At 38.6% G+C, this 20,093-nt stretch overlaps 1 protein-coding gene across 1 annotated transcript in view; it reads left to right on the forward strand.

Moving 5' to 3' along the window:
• Lrriq3 (leucine rich repeats and IQ motif containing 3) overlaps positions 1-20,093 on the forward strand; it is a 93,127-nt gene that overhangs the window by 57,435 nt on the left and 15,599 nt on the right. The window contains exon 6 of the mRNA XM_034500954.2: positions 10,354-10,483. Coding sequence (XP_034356845.1) covers positions 10,354-10,483 — 130 coding nt within the window. The remainder of the gene's footprint in view (positions 1-10,353; positions 10,484-20,093) is intronic.

Genomic DNA, 20,093 nt, shown 5'->3' on the forward strand with positions numbered 1-20,093 from the left:
CTGAGTATTGATGGCCCTTTGAATATATTTTCTACCATTACATACTCCTCTGAATGTAGAAATAACTTAGGACATGGTGATAGTTCTTTCAGTAGTTGATAGAAATCAACAGTGAAGCCATCTGGCCCTGGTCTTTTATGAGATACTTTTCATGAGCGATTTAGTCTTTTTAAACCCTGTTAGTTTGCTCAGCTTTTGTACTTACTGAAAATCCAGCTTTGTTAACATGTAGTTATTTGTTTTAGTTTATCAGGTTTGTTCTTCTTGATTTATTTTTTTATTATGTATGAACATGTGTGTGTCATACTTTATCCACCCAATGGAAAAACCAAAACCTGTGGTGAATAGGTTCCATGGGTCTCAGTCAGGCCTGGAAAACCAAGTGTTACAGCTCTTAGAAGACAAACAAGGAGGTTAGGGTGGCCTGCACAGGACAGGTATCCCACTACAACAACAGCTCCAGTGGCAGTGGCAGGCGTGGCAGCAGCATGAGCCCAGCCTGTCAGTTGGGTCCAAGGTCCAACAACACCGAATGCTTAAGGAGAAAGAATTCTTCCCTAAGTGTTATAGCTCAATGAAACAGCCGCCCTCAGACAATCCTTGGTAAAATAACCTGTGCACAGGGACTATATAAACATCAAGGAGTGGAGAGTAGTTATATGTTCCAGAGCAGGTACAGGGACACAGGAAATGGCTCGCTGCTTCTGCCATTCTTAATTCTGAGATTCTCAGGGTCTGGGCTCGCTCAACCTTACCAGTTCTTCTGTCTGGTGGCATGGTCCACTTGCCCCTCATTATATGTCTGTATGGGAGTGTGTGCCTATGTGATGGATTACATATAAGTGAAGCTGCTTGAGAGTACAGAAAAATGCACAAGTTCTTATAGAGGGAGAGTTGTAACCTATCTCTAGAGTAGTTACCTAATATGCATGCTGGAACTACACTTGGGCACTCTGCAGAAGCAATCCACACACACTCTTAGCCATGGAACCATCTCTCCAGCATCTTGTGTTTTTGAAGTTCATCACGAGGGGATTTTACTAGGCTTCTATCTTGCTAGGCCTTCGGTGATGATTATTGTTGTGTGATTGTCTTAGATGTTGATGTTTGACCTTGGTTTTGAGACAGGGCTGCTATGTTGTTCACTGCTTTGTATGCCAGGCCAGCTAGATAGAAAGCATCTTGAGGGTTTTCCCAGTCTGTATCCTTTCTCTTAGCATGGCAGCTCTTGAATTATAAGTGTACGTTATCTTAAGGCTCTCCAAGGACTCTGGGGATTTGAACTCTGGTTCTCACACATGGTTAGGAAATGCTTTGCTTACTGACCCATCTCTTCTGCCCTCCAGTGATATCTTTACATCGTTTCATTGGATGACAATAATCTTATATTTATGTAAACAGCATTGGAGATTGGCTGAAATAGTGTCGATGTTAGTAGGAGCACAGTTTATAAAGAAAGCCATATCCGACTTTAAACAAAATGAAGTTTACATTGAACTGTAGATGTGGGCAGTATTCTTGCTGGTGACATAGCTGGAGCCCAGACTAAACATTGATTTCCCTCATCTTGAAGTAAAAGACTAAACTCTTGTGGAAGTTTGCAGTGTGTTTTGGTATTAGGCTCCAAAACTCCACTGCTACGCACCCACTGTATGACAAAAAAGTGAGAGCTCAATACTAGATTTGTCAGTGCCTCTAGAGTTGCATATGATGGACCCTAAAATAGAACAAGCTTGAGCTGAGCAAAGGTGGCATTTCTATAATGAATATTTTATATACTCTAAAACTGGACATTTGCAATAAACATATCCATCACCTTCATTTTCCATGACTATTTTTGTTGAATTTCATTTTGTACAGAAGAGTTATATGGTTCCTATATGTACTTTGCCTCCTGTGCTTATGTGGGTCACCTTTTATGCATTGTAGTCATTGCCTTAGGGTACTGTCTTGCTGAGTCCTCTTTCAGATCAAGCAATATTGGCATCAAATGTAAGGTGGTAGCAGTTCATGAAACAATGTTTGAACTTGCTGTTATTTAAAAGTTAGCATCTCAAACTACAGTCATTACTCCTATAAGTGTATTTGTAAGGACCCTGATTCTCTGTCTGGTTCTGGGAATCAGCACTTACTTTTGAAAGCTGACTGCAAGTGTCAGCCTGCATTTAAGAGCCCTGAGAACAGATGTATGTGCTTTCAGCCTGTTTCTAAGAGCCCTAGGATAGTATATGTGTTTGCTAACCACAGCACACCAGCTCCCTGATATGAAAGCTTTGTGTTACTTCAATAAGAGAATGGTTCTGAACAACAGACCCAACAATGTTTATTAGGATAAACATGATTGTCTGTCTTGTGTAACCCAAAAGTTCGATCTTTTGAGTAGCATATAAAAGCTTTTTTTTTGTCCAGATTCACACATTGGGGTCTGGAAGCCAGTTTGTCTGGAAGTCATGAAGGAGAACACCAAGCAGAAGATAAGACTCCAAGGTCTGTAGATCAAGTGGGACTCTGAACAGCTCTCTAGGGTGATCCTCAGTACAGCTGCCCTCAGCCCCAGTACAGCACGGTGGTGATACAAAAGCTTCTACATGTAGAAATAGTACTGACTGATTGCACCACAAACTGCTTAGATCAAATGCTATAATCTCTTGTCAAATAGAAATCTACTGATTCCATAGCAGAATATGTGAAAACAGAAGCCAAACTAAGTCACAGGCTGGAAAAATAATCAAAAGGTTCAAAATGTAGCTTGAATCTAAGAAAAATCAATTTACTGAAAAGTATTTAAATGTGAGTCAAGAAAGAAGAGAGAAATGTTACCATTGAAACCCACATGTCACTGTTTCAGAACAGTAAATCATTGTCTCCCAAGGAAGAACTGTCTGCCATAACCATCTTATCATGGTTTTGCAGCCAAGTACAGAGGCACTTTGTGAACTGCAAAACTTCAGTTTATCCTCAGTTAAATGGTCTGGTGTTTCATGATGCCACAAGGCTGTATTCCTCGCAGTGATTGCTTATGCTATGTGGCTGTGGCCTCCGTTTCTGTGCCTTTTACAGATTATTTGTTAGTATCTCAACTGAGTCTGGCACAAGAGAGGATTTTCTTTATTGCCTCTTCCTGTTGACTATAGTGATGTGTAGCCACCAGAAGGTTGAGGTGGCGACTGAGAAAAGACACACCAATTCCTTCTAGAGTCTTATATTTACCCATTTAAGGATGTGGCAAATTCAGGAACTGGTAAAGTTGTGGATATTCTAGAAAATTCCATGCCTGAGTTAATATACAGGAGAAAGCTTAGAAGAGGATGTGGTAGTCATGCAGAGTTGCTGAGTGAAAAGCTCAAACAATGGTATGAAGTATGAAATAACTTCAGGATAAGTGACAGTAATGTTGCAAGTTTTAGGTGCTATGAAATATAAGCTATAATTTCTTTAAAGGTATTTCTGGTTATTGGATTCTCCCCTACAAATGGAGGAGCACCATGAGCTATCACATAAAGTGATAGCCGAAGTTCCACAAACCCTCCATTCTCACCATATCACTGTTTGTCTGTCGGCTCGTTGGTTCCTTGGCTTGTAGGTTTGTGGTTGTTTGGATCACTACTCATGGCACACTTAAAAGGTTTGGTTATGTTCTGACTTTCAGGACCATTCACAACTCCAAGGAAATATTGTAAATGAAGTCCTTCCTAATGACCAGATTTTCAGGGAAAATTTAGTAAGTAAGCACTGTGATAAATGGTTGATCTAGTGTACATAGAATGCTGAGTGGACACTGGGGGCAGGAAGAGCTTCTCATAAGACTGTGACAAAAGTTTTTGTAAGGAGAAACTATTTGTAGTGAATGCTTGAAGCATAGGAAGCTAGCCATGCACAGTTCTGGAAATAGAGCCCCGTGCACAATGCCCTGGGCCATGTAATAGCTTGTTTTGTTTGGGATGTGTTTATGAGGCTGAATGAAATCCAGTGTGGCAGATGTTCACTGAACCACAGCCAGAGATGAGATGAGTTTGGTGATATGATCACAGGTTATATTTTTCTGAGTTTCTGTATTTCACAGTAAAAAGTTAGCAACCAAAACTTTCATCAGGGCATTTAAAGCCACAAAGAAATGTATTTTGATCATTATATATATAGCTTGTTAATGCCAATATAAGAGTTTGGTTTGGACTAGAAAGGGATGATTCTAGATTTAGTCTCAAGGAAGGACAGCAGGAATGCAGACATACTTATAGTGTATTCAAGAGCAAGGGGTGCATAAAGTTTTAGGGAAAGGCTAGTATCAACATTTTAAGCTTTGTATGAACTTCAGAATTCCATTAGAAAATGAAGAGTATTGGGAAAACTTGAAACTTGGATTCTTCCATCACGTTTTCTTTGCCTGGGATTGTACAGCACTGAGTTACCCAGAGTGTACTCTTTCTACATGTTAGTCTACAGAGTGTGCTCTTACTACATGTTAGTCTACAGAGTGTGCTCTTACTACATGTTAGTCAACAGAGTGTGCTCTTACTACATGTTAGTCTACAGAGTGTGCTCTTACTACATGTTAGTCTACAGAGTGTGTTCTTACTACATGTTAGTCTACAGAGTGTGTTCTTACTACATGTTAGTCTATAGAGTGCGTAGTTGGTTGACGCCACTTAATGGTCTTGGATATCTGTATCATGTGAAACTATGTTTCCAGGATCTGATGGAGTGCAGAAGGGAAAAGAATGTTAGAACAATTTCCTCATTCTAGATGAGATTCTAGCACACTCTTCTGTAGGGGCTTCCCAACCATGGAAGCTTTTGTCTTTATCACCCATGTATTCAAGTGATTTAATGTAACTTAATTGATTTAATTTAATGATAGTGATTTAATTTAATTTGTCCAACTGCAATATAACATCCTCTATACAGCTATCCCAGTGACTCCAGTCTGTTAACCAGTTTGTTAACAACTAACATTTCTGTTTGCTGTTGAGAAACTGGAAGCTACCAGTTTCTCATATCTTTACCTAATTATACCATCATTACCCAAACAGCCAGAGATGTTATCAAACATTGCCTTCACATCTAAGCCTAAGTTAACTCTGACTCTATCAAATGAATGTATTTCTGATTTATTCAATTTATCATCAGCTTATAATGTCCCCTGACCAAATAGTCATAAATATGTTCTAAAGTCACTTATGTGCCCAGTATAGAACAGTATGGGTAATATAGACTATGATTTGTGTTGGTGAAAACAAGGTCTCTATTATATATGGCCAGTATTTTGATAAATTTTCTTCTCTATGAGCTCAAGGATCAGTGTGCCAGTGGCTTACATCCACTCTCTCTCTCTTACATATAACAGAAAGCCACTTTCACTAAGCTTTGTAGCTTTTGAAGACACTCATATAGTTATTGTATATTTGATTGTTTTACCATCTTCCTACAGATTTATCTCAGTGTAACACATGAGCTTTTCTTCATGCATTTTTGTCATATTTGACTAATGGAATTGAGTAACCACAGTAAAAACAAGATTGCTGGAAAACTCATTTTCTAATGGATAGGATAAAGTATAATCAATCTCTAGAAGAAAGAGTGGGTCATTTTATGTTTCAAATAGCACTTAACGCGGTCTCTTTCCTCTTCTCTTTCTGATATTCTTTGGTGCTATTACATGCAGCTATATTGACTTAGGACACTTTGCACTACCCGTTGCCCTCTCCCAGGCCTCCTTTCTCTTACTGAAGCTCTATGTCTTCTCAACCAGTCCTCACTAAGTTTTATGATTGTTTCTTGAATGAGCATGAGTGCAGCCTATTTAATGAAGCATAGGCAGATTGTCAGTGGCTACAACAGTAGCACTCATTACCTGTGCAAAGTCTCTCAGCAAGGGTTAGGGTCTCACAAGCACTCATCTCTGTCCATGCATGTGATGTGTCTGACCTTGTGCAGGTATTGAACAGTGAGTTCATGAGTTCAATGGCTTTGTCATGTCCAAAATACTCAGTTCCATAGCACTCCTCCCTAACGTCTTGCTCTCCTGTTTCTTGTACCCCTCATTCAATGATGTTCCCTGAGTCTTGCATAGAGTACTATAGATGCTCTGTTTGTGGTTCAGTACCCAACAGTCTTTTATTACACACAGTTTGACCAGTTGTGAATCGTAAAAGTAATGCAGTTCTATACCATCCCTTGCTCTGAATTATGACATGGAGTTCTTTATATTTATTAAAAGCTTTAAATACAGTTGCTGGGCAGCTTGTGAGCTATTCTAACGTGACAATGCTGGGCTGGCCTACTTCCAAGCCATGTGGTTCATGACTTGCCATCCTAGTTTTGGTATGGCCCTTTTCTTCATCCATGTCCTGATGGCAACTGCCTGGTCCTTGCCTGAGACCCTCCAGCCCCTACGCAGAAGTCCTACCTTTTCCTTTCTTGTCTAGCTTTTGTATGCTCAGCCCCTTACTGAGTAATCAGAAAGTGATAGAAAACAATATTTTATAAAATACTGAGTCAGGAGATGCTTCATAATAATAAAACAAATATGGACTGAAGCCAGATCTCTGGGAACAGAAATCAGCATTTGAATACAGCATGCACAAAAACATCCTCCAGGAGTGAATCTCTCCATTAGTCATACCTCACTGAAAAAGGAGCCTCTCTGACCAAGGCTGAAAATAGAACTGGTCTCTTAGACAGAAATATTAAGAAGATAGATTGAAAGAGAAAGGAATGAAAAAGAAAAAAAAATAAAAAACTTTGTAAATAATGATTGATATCATTTCTCTTTATCACTAAGAAATAGTAGACAGTGTCCTGGGCCTATGATCCCCTAGCACTGGTGGCCTGAATTTAATGTGATTTCTAGCATGTAGTCAGTTACACATATGGCAATATGATGAGAGTATTAATATGGAACACTAGAAGGAAGATGATTTATAGAAGCATTTATATTTACAATTGACTATCGTGGATTTAATTGAAAAGTAGCAGTTTATACATTTTTTAATCTAATTTATTCAACAGAACTGCTTGTAAGTCACAACAGAAACCACACCATATTTTGCTACTATGTTTTGATGTTATGACTAAAAAGTATATGCTTGTCAGTCTTAGGAAACAAAGTCCATAAGCTGACAATGCCCTATTTATCTGTATTTCTAGCAAAAGTAGTGACCTTTGTCATGCAGACAATAAAAATAAAATAAATGGTCTTAGAATTGATAAGTGAAAGACTCTTCACTGAAGGGAACTGGAGGAGAAAGTGCAGAGCACCAGCCGGCTGAGCACAGAAGACACCATGGCATCGTCATTGCTGGGGACAAATGTACTTCAGTCACTAAGTCAGAGAAGAACACATGGACATTTACAAAGACTGAGAGTCTAAATATTTCCTTGAGCTCACTTCATAGCCACAGGTGGCCTTGAGATTCTGATTCCCCTACTTCTACCTATAGAATTACAGGCATGTTCTACTACACCCAACTGAGAAAGCAGATTTAACTACCAATACCTGTAATGCCTGGATTGAAATGTGTGACAGAAAACTAAATACTGAGGGGAGGGGCAATCGAGGTAGAGCAGAAACATAATGGGTTTTCCATTCCAAACTGTATCAGAAATTAACTGACTTAATTTTTAGATGAAGGTAGAAAAGTTCCTCCAAACAGGGAATGAGTCCTGATTGATCTGGGGTAAATATACAGCTCTATTCTATTGAGTAAAGGTATTTACGAGGCTTTTTGCAGTAAAAGAGCATGGCTGATATCTGTTCTGTATACTAAATGATGGCAAGAATCTGTAAAGTGCATAAAATAATGGTGGATTTTAAGTACTATGTAAGGTTTCCATAATAAACCTAAAAATTATGACTCTGGATATCTGAAGATGAATCCACAGACCTTCAGAATATAGTGTATCTTATCAAAAAAGGCATAATATTCTGACAATTGATAAGATAGTATATATTTGGGCACATATAATTGTTCAGTAGGTTAAAAAAAAAGATGCTGGCCAGCATGACAACTTGAGTTTGATTCCTGTGAGCAATATGGTAGAAGAGAAAACCAACTCTCTCCATCTATGACTTTCACATGTGTACCATGGTACACACACACACACACACACACACACACACACACACACATAATGAATAAATAAATGTAACCGTTTTTATAAAACACGGTATTTCTTTACTGTGGCATACTAATGCCATGTTACTTATCTGCTAATATGTTGTTGTTTCTTACCAGTATGCCAGTTTTGTTCTAGCCATGCCTCTCTTCCCAAGTCTTTTTCCTATGGCTTCAATCCTCATATGCTCCTCTGAATAAGTGGAAAGCCAATGAGATCTTATTGGAAGTTTCTGAAATAGCCTCTGTGGATATTAATTTAGAAACACTGCCTGCACCCTCTCATCATTTTCTATTCTCCAACTTTGTGAGATGAATATGTACACCATAGTCCAAAATTGAAGCCATGCAGATAAAGTGATATCAATGATAAGGGTCCCAGGTGACCTGCCGAAATCTAACTGACCTGCATGGTTTGTCACGAGAAGAAGCCAATGCAGTGATGTCAGCACCTCACTAACTAGGACACAGTCTACACCTGCTCCCCAGGCAGTTCCTTTCTCATCAATGCTCCATTGTGCTCCCAAACACTAAAAGGCTTGTATTTATTCTAGCCCCATCCCAAGGTCTTTTCTTATATTACGGTCTGTTTTTCTGTCTGTGGCACATTAAGTGTTTTGTAAGGTAAGGTTGTGTCCATTCCTTTCTTTTACTGAAACTTCCTCAGGCTCTCTGACAAAACATCTTGCATCTGTTCTTTTTGTGTAGGGCGTCTTCCTTCTCCTGCCTTCAGAGAATTACCCCAGGGTACTACTGACTGTTTCTACCATGGATTGTTGTTATCACCGACTGTTCCTAACTCTGGCCGTTGCTACTACTGTTTGTATCACCGACTGTTCCTATCTCTGACTTGTCCTACCACTGACTATACCTATCAATGAATGTTCCTATCACTGTCAAGTCCTACCTACCACTGACTGTTACTATCATCAGTGACTTCCTAGCACTGAGTGTTCCTAGTACTAACTGTTGATATCACTGACTGTTGCTATTGGTAACTGTTCCTAGCACTGACTGTTCTTCTCAGTGACTGTTCCGACCACTGACTGTTGCTTTCATTAACTCTACCACTGAGTGTTCCTATCACTGACTGTTGCTATCACTCACTATTCTTACAATTGCCTGTTGCTATCACCGACTGTTCCTAACACTGACTGTTTCTACCACTGACTCTTGCTGTCACTGACTGTTCCTACCTGTGACTGTTCTTACCACTGAACGTTCTTATCACTGTTTCTACTAATTACTCTTCCTATCACTGTTTCTACCACTGACTGGCCTTATCACTGACTGTTCCTTGCATTCTCTATTCCTAACATTGACTATTCCTACCACTGAATGTTGCTATCACTGACTGTTCCTACCTGATGTTGTTCTTACCACTAACTGTTCCTGTCACTGTTTTTAGCACTGAGTATTCCCAGTACTGACTGTTATCTCTGATTGTTCCTATCAAAGACTGTTCCTGCCGCTGACTGTTGCTGTCACTGCCTGTTCCTATCACCGACTGTTTCTATCATTGACTGTTTCTATCACTGACTGTTCTAACCACTGACTGTTGCTATAACTGACTGTTGCTGTCATTGACTGTTCCAACCATTGACTGTTCCTACCACTGACTTTTCCTCTCACTGACTATTCCTCTTACTGACTGTTGTTATTATTGATGATTCTTATCAGGCTCTTTAACAAAGCAATAAACAATGGAGCTTTTAAAGTCCTTTTTAAATGTTAGTTGTCTTACAGAGTTTTAAAAATCATAGTACTGCACTATGCATGAGAAAACTCCTTGAAACCCTGATACATTTGATATCACTGATATGGTTAGTTTTTATTGTCAACTTGACATGATCGATCTAGAATCAGCTTGGAAGATTTTCATGGAGATTTTATAGATCAGCTTGGCCTGTGGGTGTGGGTGTGTATTTGAGTTATCTTGACTAGCTGAGTAGGAGGACAAATTTACCATAGGCAGTGCTATTCCGTAGGAAGAGGATTCTGAGCTATAATACAAATGGAGAAAGTTAACTCAGTATGTCATTTATGCATTAATTCCATGCAGTTTGCCTTTGACTATAACTAGCTGCTACAAGTACCTGCTGCCTTGACTTCCCCCAAGTGGTGGACTGTAGCGTGGAGTTGAGAGGCAAATTCTTTCTTATATTCTGTTTCAGTTGTCAAAGTGTTTTATCACAGCAACAAGAAGCAAAACCACCAATGCCTTTATTTGTCTTCACAGATGAGATATTCTCCTGCTGACTTTAAATATTCTGCTGAGTACAGAAAACACATTTCCTGTCTTTCTTATGAATTGAAAACAAAAGATATTGATGGAAAATCAAAACAACCAAGACATCGCATTCAGAAAGGTTGGTATGTTTTGATGTGAGCTAAAAAAAGCAACAACAAATCAAGCACACGGATTTTGAACTATAAATACTGGACTCTAAAATACACATTGAGGTTTGAGTAATTTTCTACTCTGTTCCTTCAGTAATTCTCCTTCTTTACAATATTTCATTGTAACATATTCATATTTAACATATGCTGTGATATTTAGAGTTATAGCCTTTACAATATTATCTTGGTGGTGCTTCCAGCAGTTTGATTACTATATAAGATGGTTTAACTATCTGATTGTGTTTGTGTGGGTTGTTCTAGGAATCCTTTGATTTTTTTTTCTTAATTTTTGTCTTGACATTTATTATTTTATTTATTTATATTCCAAATGTTGTCACCTCTCCTTTGTGGTCTCCACTCTGAATTCCCCCTCCCTTTTGCCTCTGAGAAGGTGCCTCTCACCACCCCCAAGCTCCCAACCCCTAACCTCCCACCATCTACCTCCCACCCCCCACCCTCACCCCTGTCAGTCATTCCCCTTCCCTAAAGCATCAAGTCTCTACAGGATTTTAGGCACATATTCTCCTACTGAGTTCAGCCAAGGCAGTCCTCTGCTGCATAGGTGCCAGGAGCCACAGAACAGCCCATATATGCTCTTTGGTTGGTGTCTTAATCTCTGGGAGCTCCCAAGGTCTGGGTTACACTTTTGGTATGCTTATGGGGTTGTCATCCCCTTCAGCTTCTTCAATTTCTCCCCTAATTCAACCAAGGGAGCCCTGACCTCAGCCCAGTGATTGGCTACATTTCCATCTGTCTCAAACAGCTGCTGGTAGAGCCTCTCAGAGGACAAGCATGCTATGCTCCTGTCTATAATCACAACATAGCATCAGTAATAGTGTCAGGGTTTAGTGCCCACCTATGGTGTGGATCCCAAGTTGGGCTGGTCACTGGATGGCCTTTCCTTTAGTGTTTACCCGATTTTTGTCCCTGCATTTTTTTTTTTTTTTTTTAGATAGGAACAACTGTGGGTCAAAATGTTGAAGGTGGGTTAGTGACTCTGTCCCTCCTCTGGGAGTCCTGTCTATCTACTAGGTATGGGCTCCTCAGGTTGATCTTCTCACTGTTGGGCATTTTTGCTAAGGTTACCCCATTGAGTTCTGGGAGCCTCTCACATCCCAGCTTGCTAGAACATTCTAGAGGTTCTCCCACCCTCACTACTAGCAGCTGCATATTTCCATTCATTCTCCTGGACATCTGAGCTTCTTTTGTGTCTTCCCCATACCCGATCCTCCCTCTGATTCCCCATCCCCTTTCCCTTTCCCACCCAGGTCCCTCCCTCCTTCTGCCCCCCATGATTATTTTGTTCCCCCTTCTAAGTGGGATCAAACCATCTTTACTTGAGCCTTCCTTCTTAAACTTCTTACAGTCTATGGGCTGTATCATGGGTTTTCTGTACTTTTTGGCTAATAGTCATTATCAGTGAATATATACCATGTATGTCCTTTTGGGTCTGGGTTATCTCACTCAGAATGATATTTTCTAGTTCCATCCATTTGCCTGCAAAATTTATGTTGTCCTCATCTTTAAGAGCTAAATACTCTTCTATTGTGTAAATGAACCATATTTTCTGTATACAGTCTTCTGGTTTCTGGCTATTAGGAAGAAGGCTACTATAAACATAATAAAGCAAATGTCTTTGTTGTATGGTAGAGCATCTTTTGGATATATTCCCAGGAGTGATATAGCTGGGGCCTCAGGTAATGCTATGTCCAATTATCTGAGGAGCCTTTATATTGGTTTCCAGAGTAGTTGTACCAGTTTGCAATCCTACCAGCAATGGAGAAGTGTTCTTTCTTCTCATCCTAGCCAGCATGTACTGACACTTGAGTTATTTTATATTAGCCATTCTGAGTAGTGAAAGGTGAAATCTTAGGGTCATTTTGATTTGCATTTCCCTGACTAAGGATGTTGAACATTTCTTTAAATGCTTCTTGGCCATTTGAGATTCCCCTGTTGAGAATTCTCTGTTTAGCTCTTTCCCCTATTTTTAAATTTCGTTATTTTGTTCTTTGGAGTCTAATTTCTTGAGATATGTGTGTGTGTGTGTGTGTGTGTGTGTGTGTGTGTGTGTGTGTGTGTGTATAATGGATATTAGCCTACTATCAAATGTATGTTTAGTGAAGATCTTTTGCCAATATGTACATTGCCATTTTGTCCTATTGACAGTGTTCTTTGCCTTACAGAAGCTTTTCAGTTTCATGAGGGTTCCATATTCATTGTTGATCTTAGAGCTTGAGACATTGGTGTTCTGTTCAGTAAATTGTCTCTTGTGCCAATGCCTTCAATGCTATTTCCCACTTTTTCTCCTATTAGATTCAGTGTATCTGGTTTTATGTTGAGGTCCTTGATCCACTTGGACTTGAGCTTTGTTCAAGGTGATATATATGGATCAATTTGCGATGTTCTACATGCAGACCTCCAGTTAAACTAGCACCCTTTGTTCAACATGCTTTCTTTTTCCAGTGTACATTTTTTGTTCTTTCTCAAATATCACCTGTTCATTGGTGTGTGGGTTTGTTTCTGGATCTTCAATTCTATTCTAGTGATTAGCATGTCAATTTCTGTACTAGTACTGTGTGGTTTTAATTACTATTGTTCTGTAGTACACCTTGAGGTCAGGGATGGTGATTTCTCCAGAAGTTCTTTTATTGTTGAGAATTGTTTTTGCTAACTTGAGTCTTTTTGGTTTTCCATATCAAGTTGAGAATTGCTCTTTCCATATCTGTGGAGAATTGTGTTGGAATATTTATGGGAATTGCGTTGAATCTATAGATTGCTTTTGGCAAGATGGCCATTTTTACTATGTTAATCCTTCCAACCCATGAGCATGGGAGATCGTTCCATCTTCTGAGATCTTCTTGAATGTGCAATCCAAGTTGTTTCTAGGAACATTTGTACTTGAATCTTATCCTTCTACTCTGGCAAAATGGCCCAGCTGATAAAGAGTGGTTTGCATTTTGCATTTTCTTTGACTGCTGAGTCCATGTTTTCTATGGTCTCTTCTACACCTGAGATTCTTCTGTCTCTTGTATTCTGTTGGTAATGCTTACATCTGTAGCTCCTGATCGATTTCCTAGGTTTTCCATCCCAGGGTTGCTTCCATTTGTGAATTTTTTATTGTTTCTAATTTTATTTTTAGGTCTTGAACTGTTTTGTTCAATTCCTTCATCTGTTTGTTTGCATTTTCCTGTATTTCTTTAAGAGAGTTATTTATATCCTCCTTAAAGATCTCTATCATGTTCATGAGATAAGATTTTAGGTCAGAGCCTTGCTCTTCTGTTGTATTAGGGTATCCAGGGCTTGCTTAGTAAGAGGACTGGGTTATGATGGTACCAAATTAAACTGGCCTTGGTTACTGATGTTCTTGTGCTTACCTTTTGGCATATTGTTATCTCTAGTGCTAACTGGACTGTGTGTCTTAGACTGGGACAAGCCTTTTTTGAGACCTACATTAGGGCAGGTTGTGAAGTTTGGGCGACAGACATACCACTCTGCCAAGTGTTCAGGTGGAGGTGCAGAGTTGAAGGAGTTGTTTTGACAATTTTTAATTCAATAGCAAGTTTAGTTTTCATGAGTCTGTAAGCTTTCTGTTTCTGATATTCAGCTTTAATTCATTTCAGTCCCATAGGATTCAGGGTTTATTTCAGTTTTTTAAATATATGTTGAGAGAGACTTGCTTTGTGTCTGAGTATTTCTTCAATTTTAGAACATGTTCCATGAGGTGCTGAGCTGAAAGTGTACTCTTTTGTTTTTGGTAAATTTTCTGTAAATATTTGTAAGGTCCATCTGCTTTATAATGTCCAGCAAGTAAATAATATATGTACACATCACACTGAAGTACGTTCCTCTGGAGAACATTTGTTTGAGGATTAATTTTGAATGTCAGTATTATGAGAACTGTAATGCCACAGAAGACAAGCCACTGGATTTTGTTTTTAAACAGATTATTTGAAGTGGGAAGACAGTCTTCTGGAATGAATCTTTGGTTTTTTTTGTTTGTTTGTTTTGTTTTGTTTGTTTGTTTTTGTTTTTTTTCCTGTATGTCTTTACTTTGACTGACAAGTTTATCTCCACTGTTGCTGCAATGTGTTTAATTTATATTAGTACTTGCACCCATTCATAGCTCCAATGTAGATTCAAGACCAATAGTTCCTCAGGAATTCTCCAGGTTTTCAATGCTAGACTGGTGCTGCTGAGGGAACTAGCCTGATGGACTGAAGAACTACTAACTACTATGTTTTCTGCCTTCACAACATGAGACAATTATTGTTGGTCTACACTAACAATAAGACAATCTATATACTCCCCTTTTAATTTATATTCATTCTATAAGTTCTGTTCCTCTATTGAACCCTGACAAATATAATATGGTACATGGGAAGGAATTTACATTGGTGTATTAAATATATATATATATATATATATATATATATATATGTGTGTGTGTGTGTGTGTGTGTGTGTTTGTGTGTATACATATATACACATACACACATACACACACATATATTAGGGGATATATGTGGAGATACACTCACAGAGACAGACATATAAACATATATAATGTAAATATATGTACATACATTTTTTCCAGATGAAAGAATTTCCAACATTTTAAATAAGCTGTGATTTTATTATTTTGTTTTGTATGATTCTTTTGGTTTGTTTGTGCATGTGAGACACTAGGAACTGAATACAAGGCCTTGTTTCTTGTATGTACTATACCACTGAGTTATGCCTTCAAGTCCTCTATCAGTTTGTGTGCATAAATCATATGTATTCAGGTAAAGCCTTTGTAGTTTGATCTCTTATTTTATGTTGAGATTTTTAAAAATTTTAAACAATTTTAATACTACTTTTCTTACAAATATATATATATATGTATAAATTTCATAAGATCAAATTTAATTCTGTACTGGACTATTATCCATCTGGTAACAAAGCTAAGAACTCTGATGAAGAGACCTTAAAATTGAAAATAAAGCAAGAAATGAAATAATTCTTCATACTTGCCTCTTCTCTATACTACATCCAATTTAAGCTTATTCCTGAGTAGATTACAAATAAATGAGACGCAGACTATGGTTATTTTATTTGGCTTTGACAGATACTGGGGTTATAACACCAAATCAATTCCTCTAAATGCTAGCCTGGCTACTTCCTTGATGGCATACAGCAGATACTTGCTGTTTCTCCTGGCCATGTGCGTATCATCCATTTCCCCTCATGGTGGCTTCCTCTTTTCTCTTGTTATTCCTCCTCCTCTTCAAGTCTCTCTCCCCCAAGCAGGTCACTCCAAAACCACCTACCTCTAATTCTTCCAGTAATGGCTTGTATCCAATTTTATTTAACCAATAGTGTTAAATCAAGAAACAAGGTGCAGTGCTTGGGCAAACTACCTATTTCCATGCAAATATTGTAAAAATATGAAGTGAGTACCTCCCTCCACACTCCTCTTGGTACTGCAATTAGGATAGGCTTTGTGTCATTTCATATAGATCATTGAATATATTGAATATACTAGTTCAGTATATGTGAGACTCAAATGCCACTGAATTTTGTTGTAAATAGTATCCAAGATGCTAGTATTTACAAAGTATTTAGGTACTAACAAATATCTGCACCTAGCATTCTTACCTTAGATACGCACTTTTAATCCTTTAATTTTAATGTTTTCTAATCAAATACTTGTTTTCTTTTTGAAAATGATATGTCATTATAAGTCAGTATTTTCAGGTAATATTGTATTTCATTGTGACTGATGAACACATTTCATATTCCATTCAAATTAGTGTTATTCTAAACAATGCATGTTGTAATCTATTAACAAGAATATGTTTACTATTAGAAATTAGATGGTATGTCCACGTCTTGGTGCTGAAAGGGCATACCCAGCTGACATTATAGAGCCTGAAGTGTCTGAAATGCCAGTACGCTTCAATCTCTCATTAGAGCTAGGGATGGATGAAACTTCTCATCATTCCTGAGCACTATCTGCTTGTACCAGGCAACTGTAAAGAAGCCAAACTCTGATAGGAAGCAACAGCTGTTGCATAAATGCTATTTCTAAGGACATTTTCTATTCAGAATATAAGTTCATAGGGTTAATTGTTGGGAAGTCACCTTGACTGTGTACCTGTGGTCACAGAAGTCCATTCTCCTCTTATTTTCCTCCATTACATCCTCTGTCTTCTTGCACATCTACTTAGATTCTGAAATGAAGACTTTCAGGATTGTTTTCCATTTTATGCCTGCAACCTTTTTCCTCCAAATGCATCCTTCGTGCCGTCCTAATTTCATCCCGCTTGTCCTCATATGATTTTAATGGTCCCTTTTCCTTACTTGTTTGCTTGAACGATGAACATTAGGGTCTAAAATAATATGAATTAAGCTACTTCAGGGGAACAAGTAGAATGCATGCACACATAAAACTAAATCTTTTCTTTGCAATTTAACACTAAAACAAACAATGCTGTATTTGTTTTTTTTGTACTTCTATATAATAATTTAAATTTCTTCATTATTACTGTTGCTGGCCACAACGAAGAGGGATAGAATCACATAATAATCAAATTGGCTATATTCGGAATTATTTTGTAACTAAGCAACATTGCCACATAGACATGTTGCCAACTTCCTGCAAAGTTAGATGAAAATTGTGTGAGCAATCTCTCCACTTGACTGTGGGTAAAAGTGGAGCTCATCACTTTGGAGTGAAAAACAATAATGGAGATTATTCTATTGGCTTCTTTGTAAAGCTCAGAGGACATGCATTCCACTTGGGTAGCCGTGAAGGCCTCGTGACCCATGTGGGTTCTTAAATATAGATCAGCTTCATTATGCTCAGCTATTTCAATTTGTGGGTTTGTCTGTGATGGGACTAGGGATGAACCATTCTGGTAAATAGAGACGTTAGCATCACACACAAACACTGAGATACAATCACATCTGCAGAGTCAGTTGATACAAATGAGTAAGCTGCTGCCACTGGCTTGAAAGAGGGCAATCATGTGTTTTGAATGTCAAATATTTTCCCGTAATACATGAAATGCCAACTGTTCTGAAGCTGCTAGGAAGAAGTCAGTAAACTAAGTTTGTTTCTTGGTACTTGACTGTATTGGCCATTCATCCTATGGAGAAAAGACCAGAATAAGAAAACCTGTGGCTTGCAATGTAAAGCATGAGGACGGGGATTTCAAGGCCTTATATGCTGGGGAAAGCTCTTTTCTATCACTTAAGTGTTAAAACATTGTCTAATAAATGTTCTACACCAAGCACAGTTGGAAATGGTGACAAGAATAAGAGTTTAGGTTGAGTGTGTGGACTTCTTACCTACTGCTCTGAGATAAACTCTTAGTAATTTCTTTTCAATTCCTAGAATTTTTTGAAGGCAGTAAGATGATGATGAAAAACACAGGTCTGAAACACTACATATGCCTCAACAGGAAGTCCTGGCATCAAGAACTGGTAGAATACAGCACATCAAATAGTGCAGTTATAGGGAATGGTTTCAACAGAGAATCTGATTCTAATTCAAGACTTAAAACTGGAGTTTCTAATCTTCAGCATACACAAAGCAGCACAGAAGGGAGGCTGTTGTAACTTCTACTTGAAGTAGCTCCCACATAAGGTGTAGCTAGGTGATTTGATGAACAAAGCAGATGCTTTAGAAAGCTCAAAGAGGACTCAGAGAACGTATGATGAGCTACTTGCCCGGGAGGCAGTCATACTCGTCCATCTGAGAACCACACCCAGCTTGTGCTAGACACACCAGTGTATTGTGCTGCTCTCTGGCACCTGAGGCCTCCCTGTTCTTATTTATTAGAGTCAACATATCAGAGGGTTGGATAAGAAAGACAGCAGAAGAATAAGATTTTTGGTGTATCTCTTTACACTAAAATGTTATCCATACCTTACTGGGAGATGATGCGTACAAACTAAAATTCCATTGCATGCTTAGTTTTCTTTCATCAGTGTGTTGAATGTTTGGACAAAGAAAACAACAGGTTGTTGGTGACCAGTGGTTGTGGTTTTATGTTTAAAATATATTTCCTTCTTATGAATGTCTCAGCTTGTGTAGAATTTGGTTAGAAACGTATATTTTAGCTCTAGTCAATGGATTGTTACTAAAGTATGTGAGTCACTTCTGGACTAAGGTAAAAAGCACAGTGAGCTGCTGGATATCACTGTGGTGGCATAGCTTTTATTTTCAACACATAATGAGTTTATTATTTTATTTCAAACAAATAAATAACCTGAAAACAGTTGAAATTTATAATAGAGTATGCATTGCTAGATGTGATTCTCTGTCTCTCTGTCTCTCTGTCTCTCTGTCTCTCTCTGTCTCTCTCTGTCTCTCTGTCTCTCTCTCACAAACACAGGAGAGAGGGAGGGGATGAGGGGAGGGTAGATGTTTCTGAGAAGGCTCTCTCTCTCTCTCTCTCTCTCTCTCTCTCTCTCTCTCTCACACACACACACACACACACACACACACACACACACACAAGAGAGGGAGGAGGAGGGTAGACGTTTCCGAGCAGGGTTAAACCAGTCATCATCATACCTCACTTTCTATCCTGGTATACGTTGGTCCCAGCAGAGCTTTGCTGTGAGTAGAGTATGGCATTTTTGACAGCTTTAACTTTGGTAAACTTTGTCATTGTTCATAGCTTAGATAGCCTATCTACACTACTGTGGGTGTAAGTGTACCCACAAGTGTGGGTACAGGGAAGGAATCACAAAAACTCTACTGTGTTGTAAATAACAAAGCAGAAAGCGGCAGGTGTGGACCAGTACCATTGATTGCATTTTCACACTTCCCAGAACAGAAAGAAATTCTGTACATGATAGAAATTGACACAACTGGCTCTTTCATATTATTCCTTCATCCACCCTCACTTACCGCATTCTTTGCTTCCCATACAGTAATGCTGTAAACTCTGAGCACTGTTTAAGGCCATATCTCTGTGCTCAGAAGTCAGGAGAGTTTGCCAACAATAGCACCAGTCCACATCCATTTGTGAATGGCTATGCCATAATTACATTGATTTTAAATAAGGTGAGACTACTTGGCACATTACAGATGGATCATAAACCTGCAATACATTCAGAAGTATCAAATGAGGTCAGTCAGTCACAAATGACACAGGCTTCTGTATCTCAGGACTCCACTGACCCCAAGACTAGCAAGATGGCACAAAACTAGGTACAATAGTATCCAGTTGTTTGACACTTAATGTACAGAAGTACAGTTATAGCTAAAATATAACAGTTGACTTAAGAATGAGTTTTTGTAAATGCACTATTTCAAAGTAAAACCATGTGCAACACTGTCTCAGAGATAGCCTGTGCAAACTGAGAACAAACGACTTGTGCTTCAGCTGATGCTGTCACTAAGTACAGAAGTGTCAGTTTCCAGAGGGTTTTATGTTTTGTTTCTGGAGTTGGGAGTGTCTTATTGAAGATTCCTCCCTGGTCTGAAGCTTGTAAGTCAGCTGGTCTTGTTCATGTGGGCTGCTACCTCCTGACTTCATGTTTTATTGATAATTCTCTATATAGAAACAATTTATATTGACTCAAA

The sequence above is a fragment of the Arvicanthis niloticus genome, chromosome 4 (genome assembly GCF_011762505.2).
Source record: "Arvicanthis niloticus isolate mArvNil1 chromosome 4, mArvNil1.pat.X, whole genome shotgun sequence".
In the NCBI taxonomy this organism is placed as follows: domain Eukaryota; kingdom Metazoa; phylum Chordata; class Mammalia; order Rodentia; family Muridae; genus Arvicanthis; species Arvicanthis niloticus.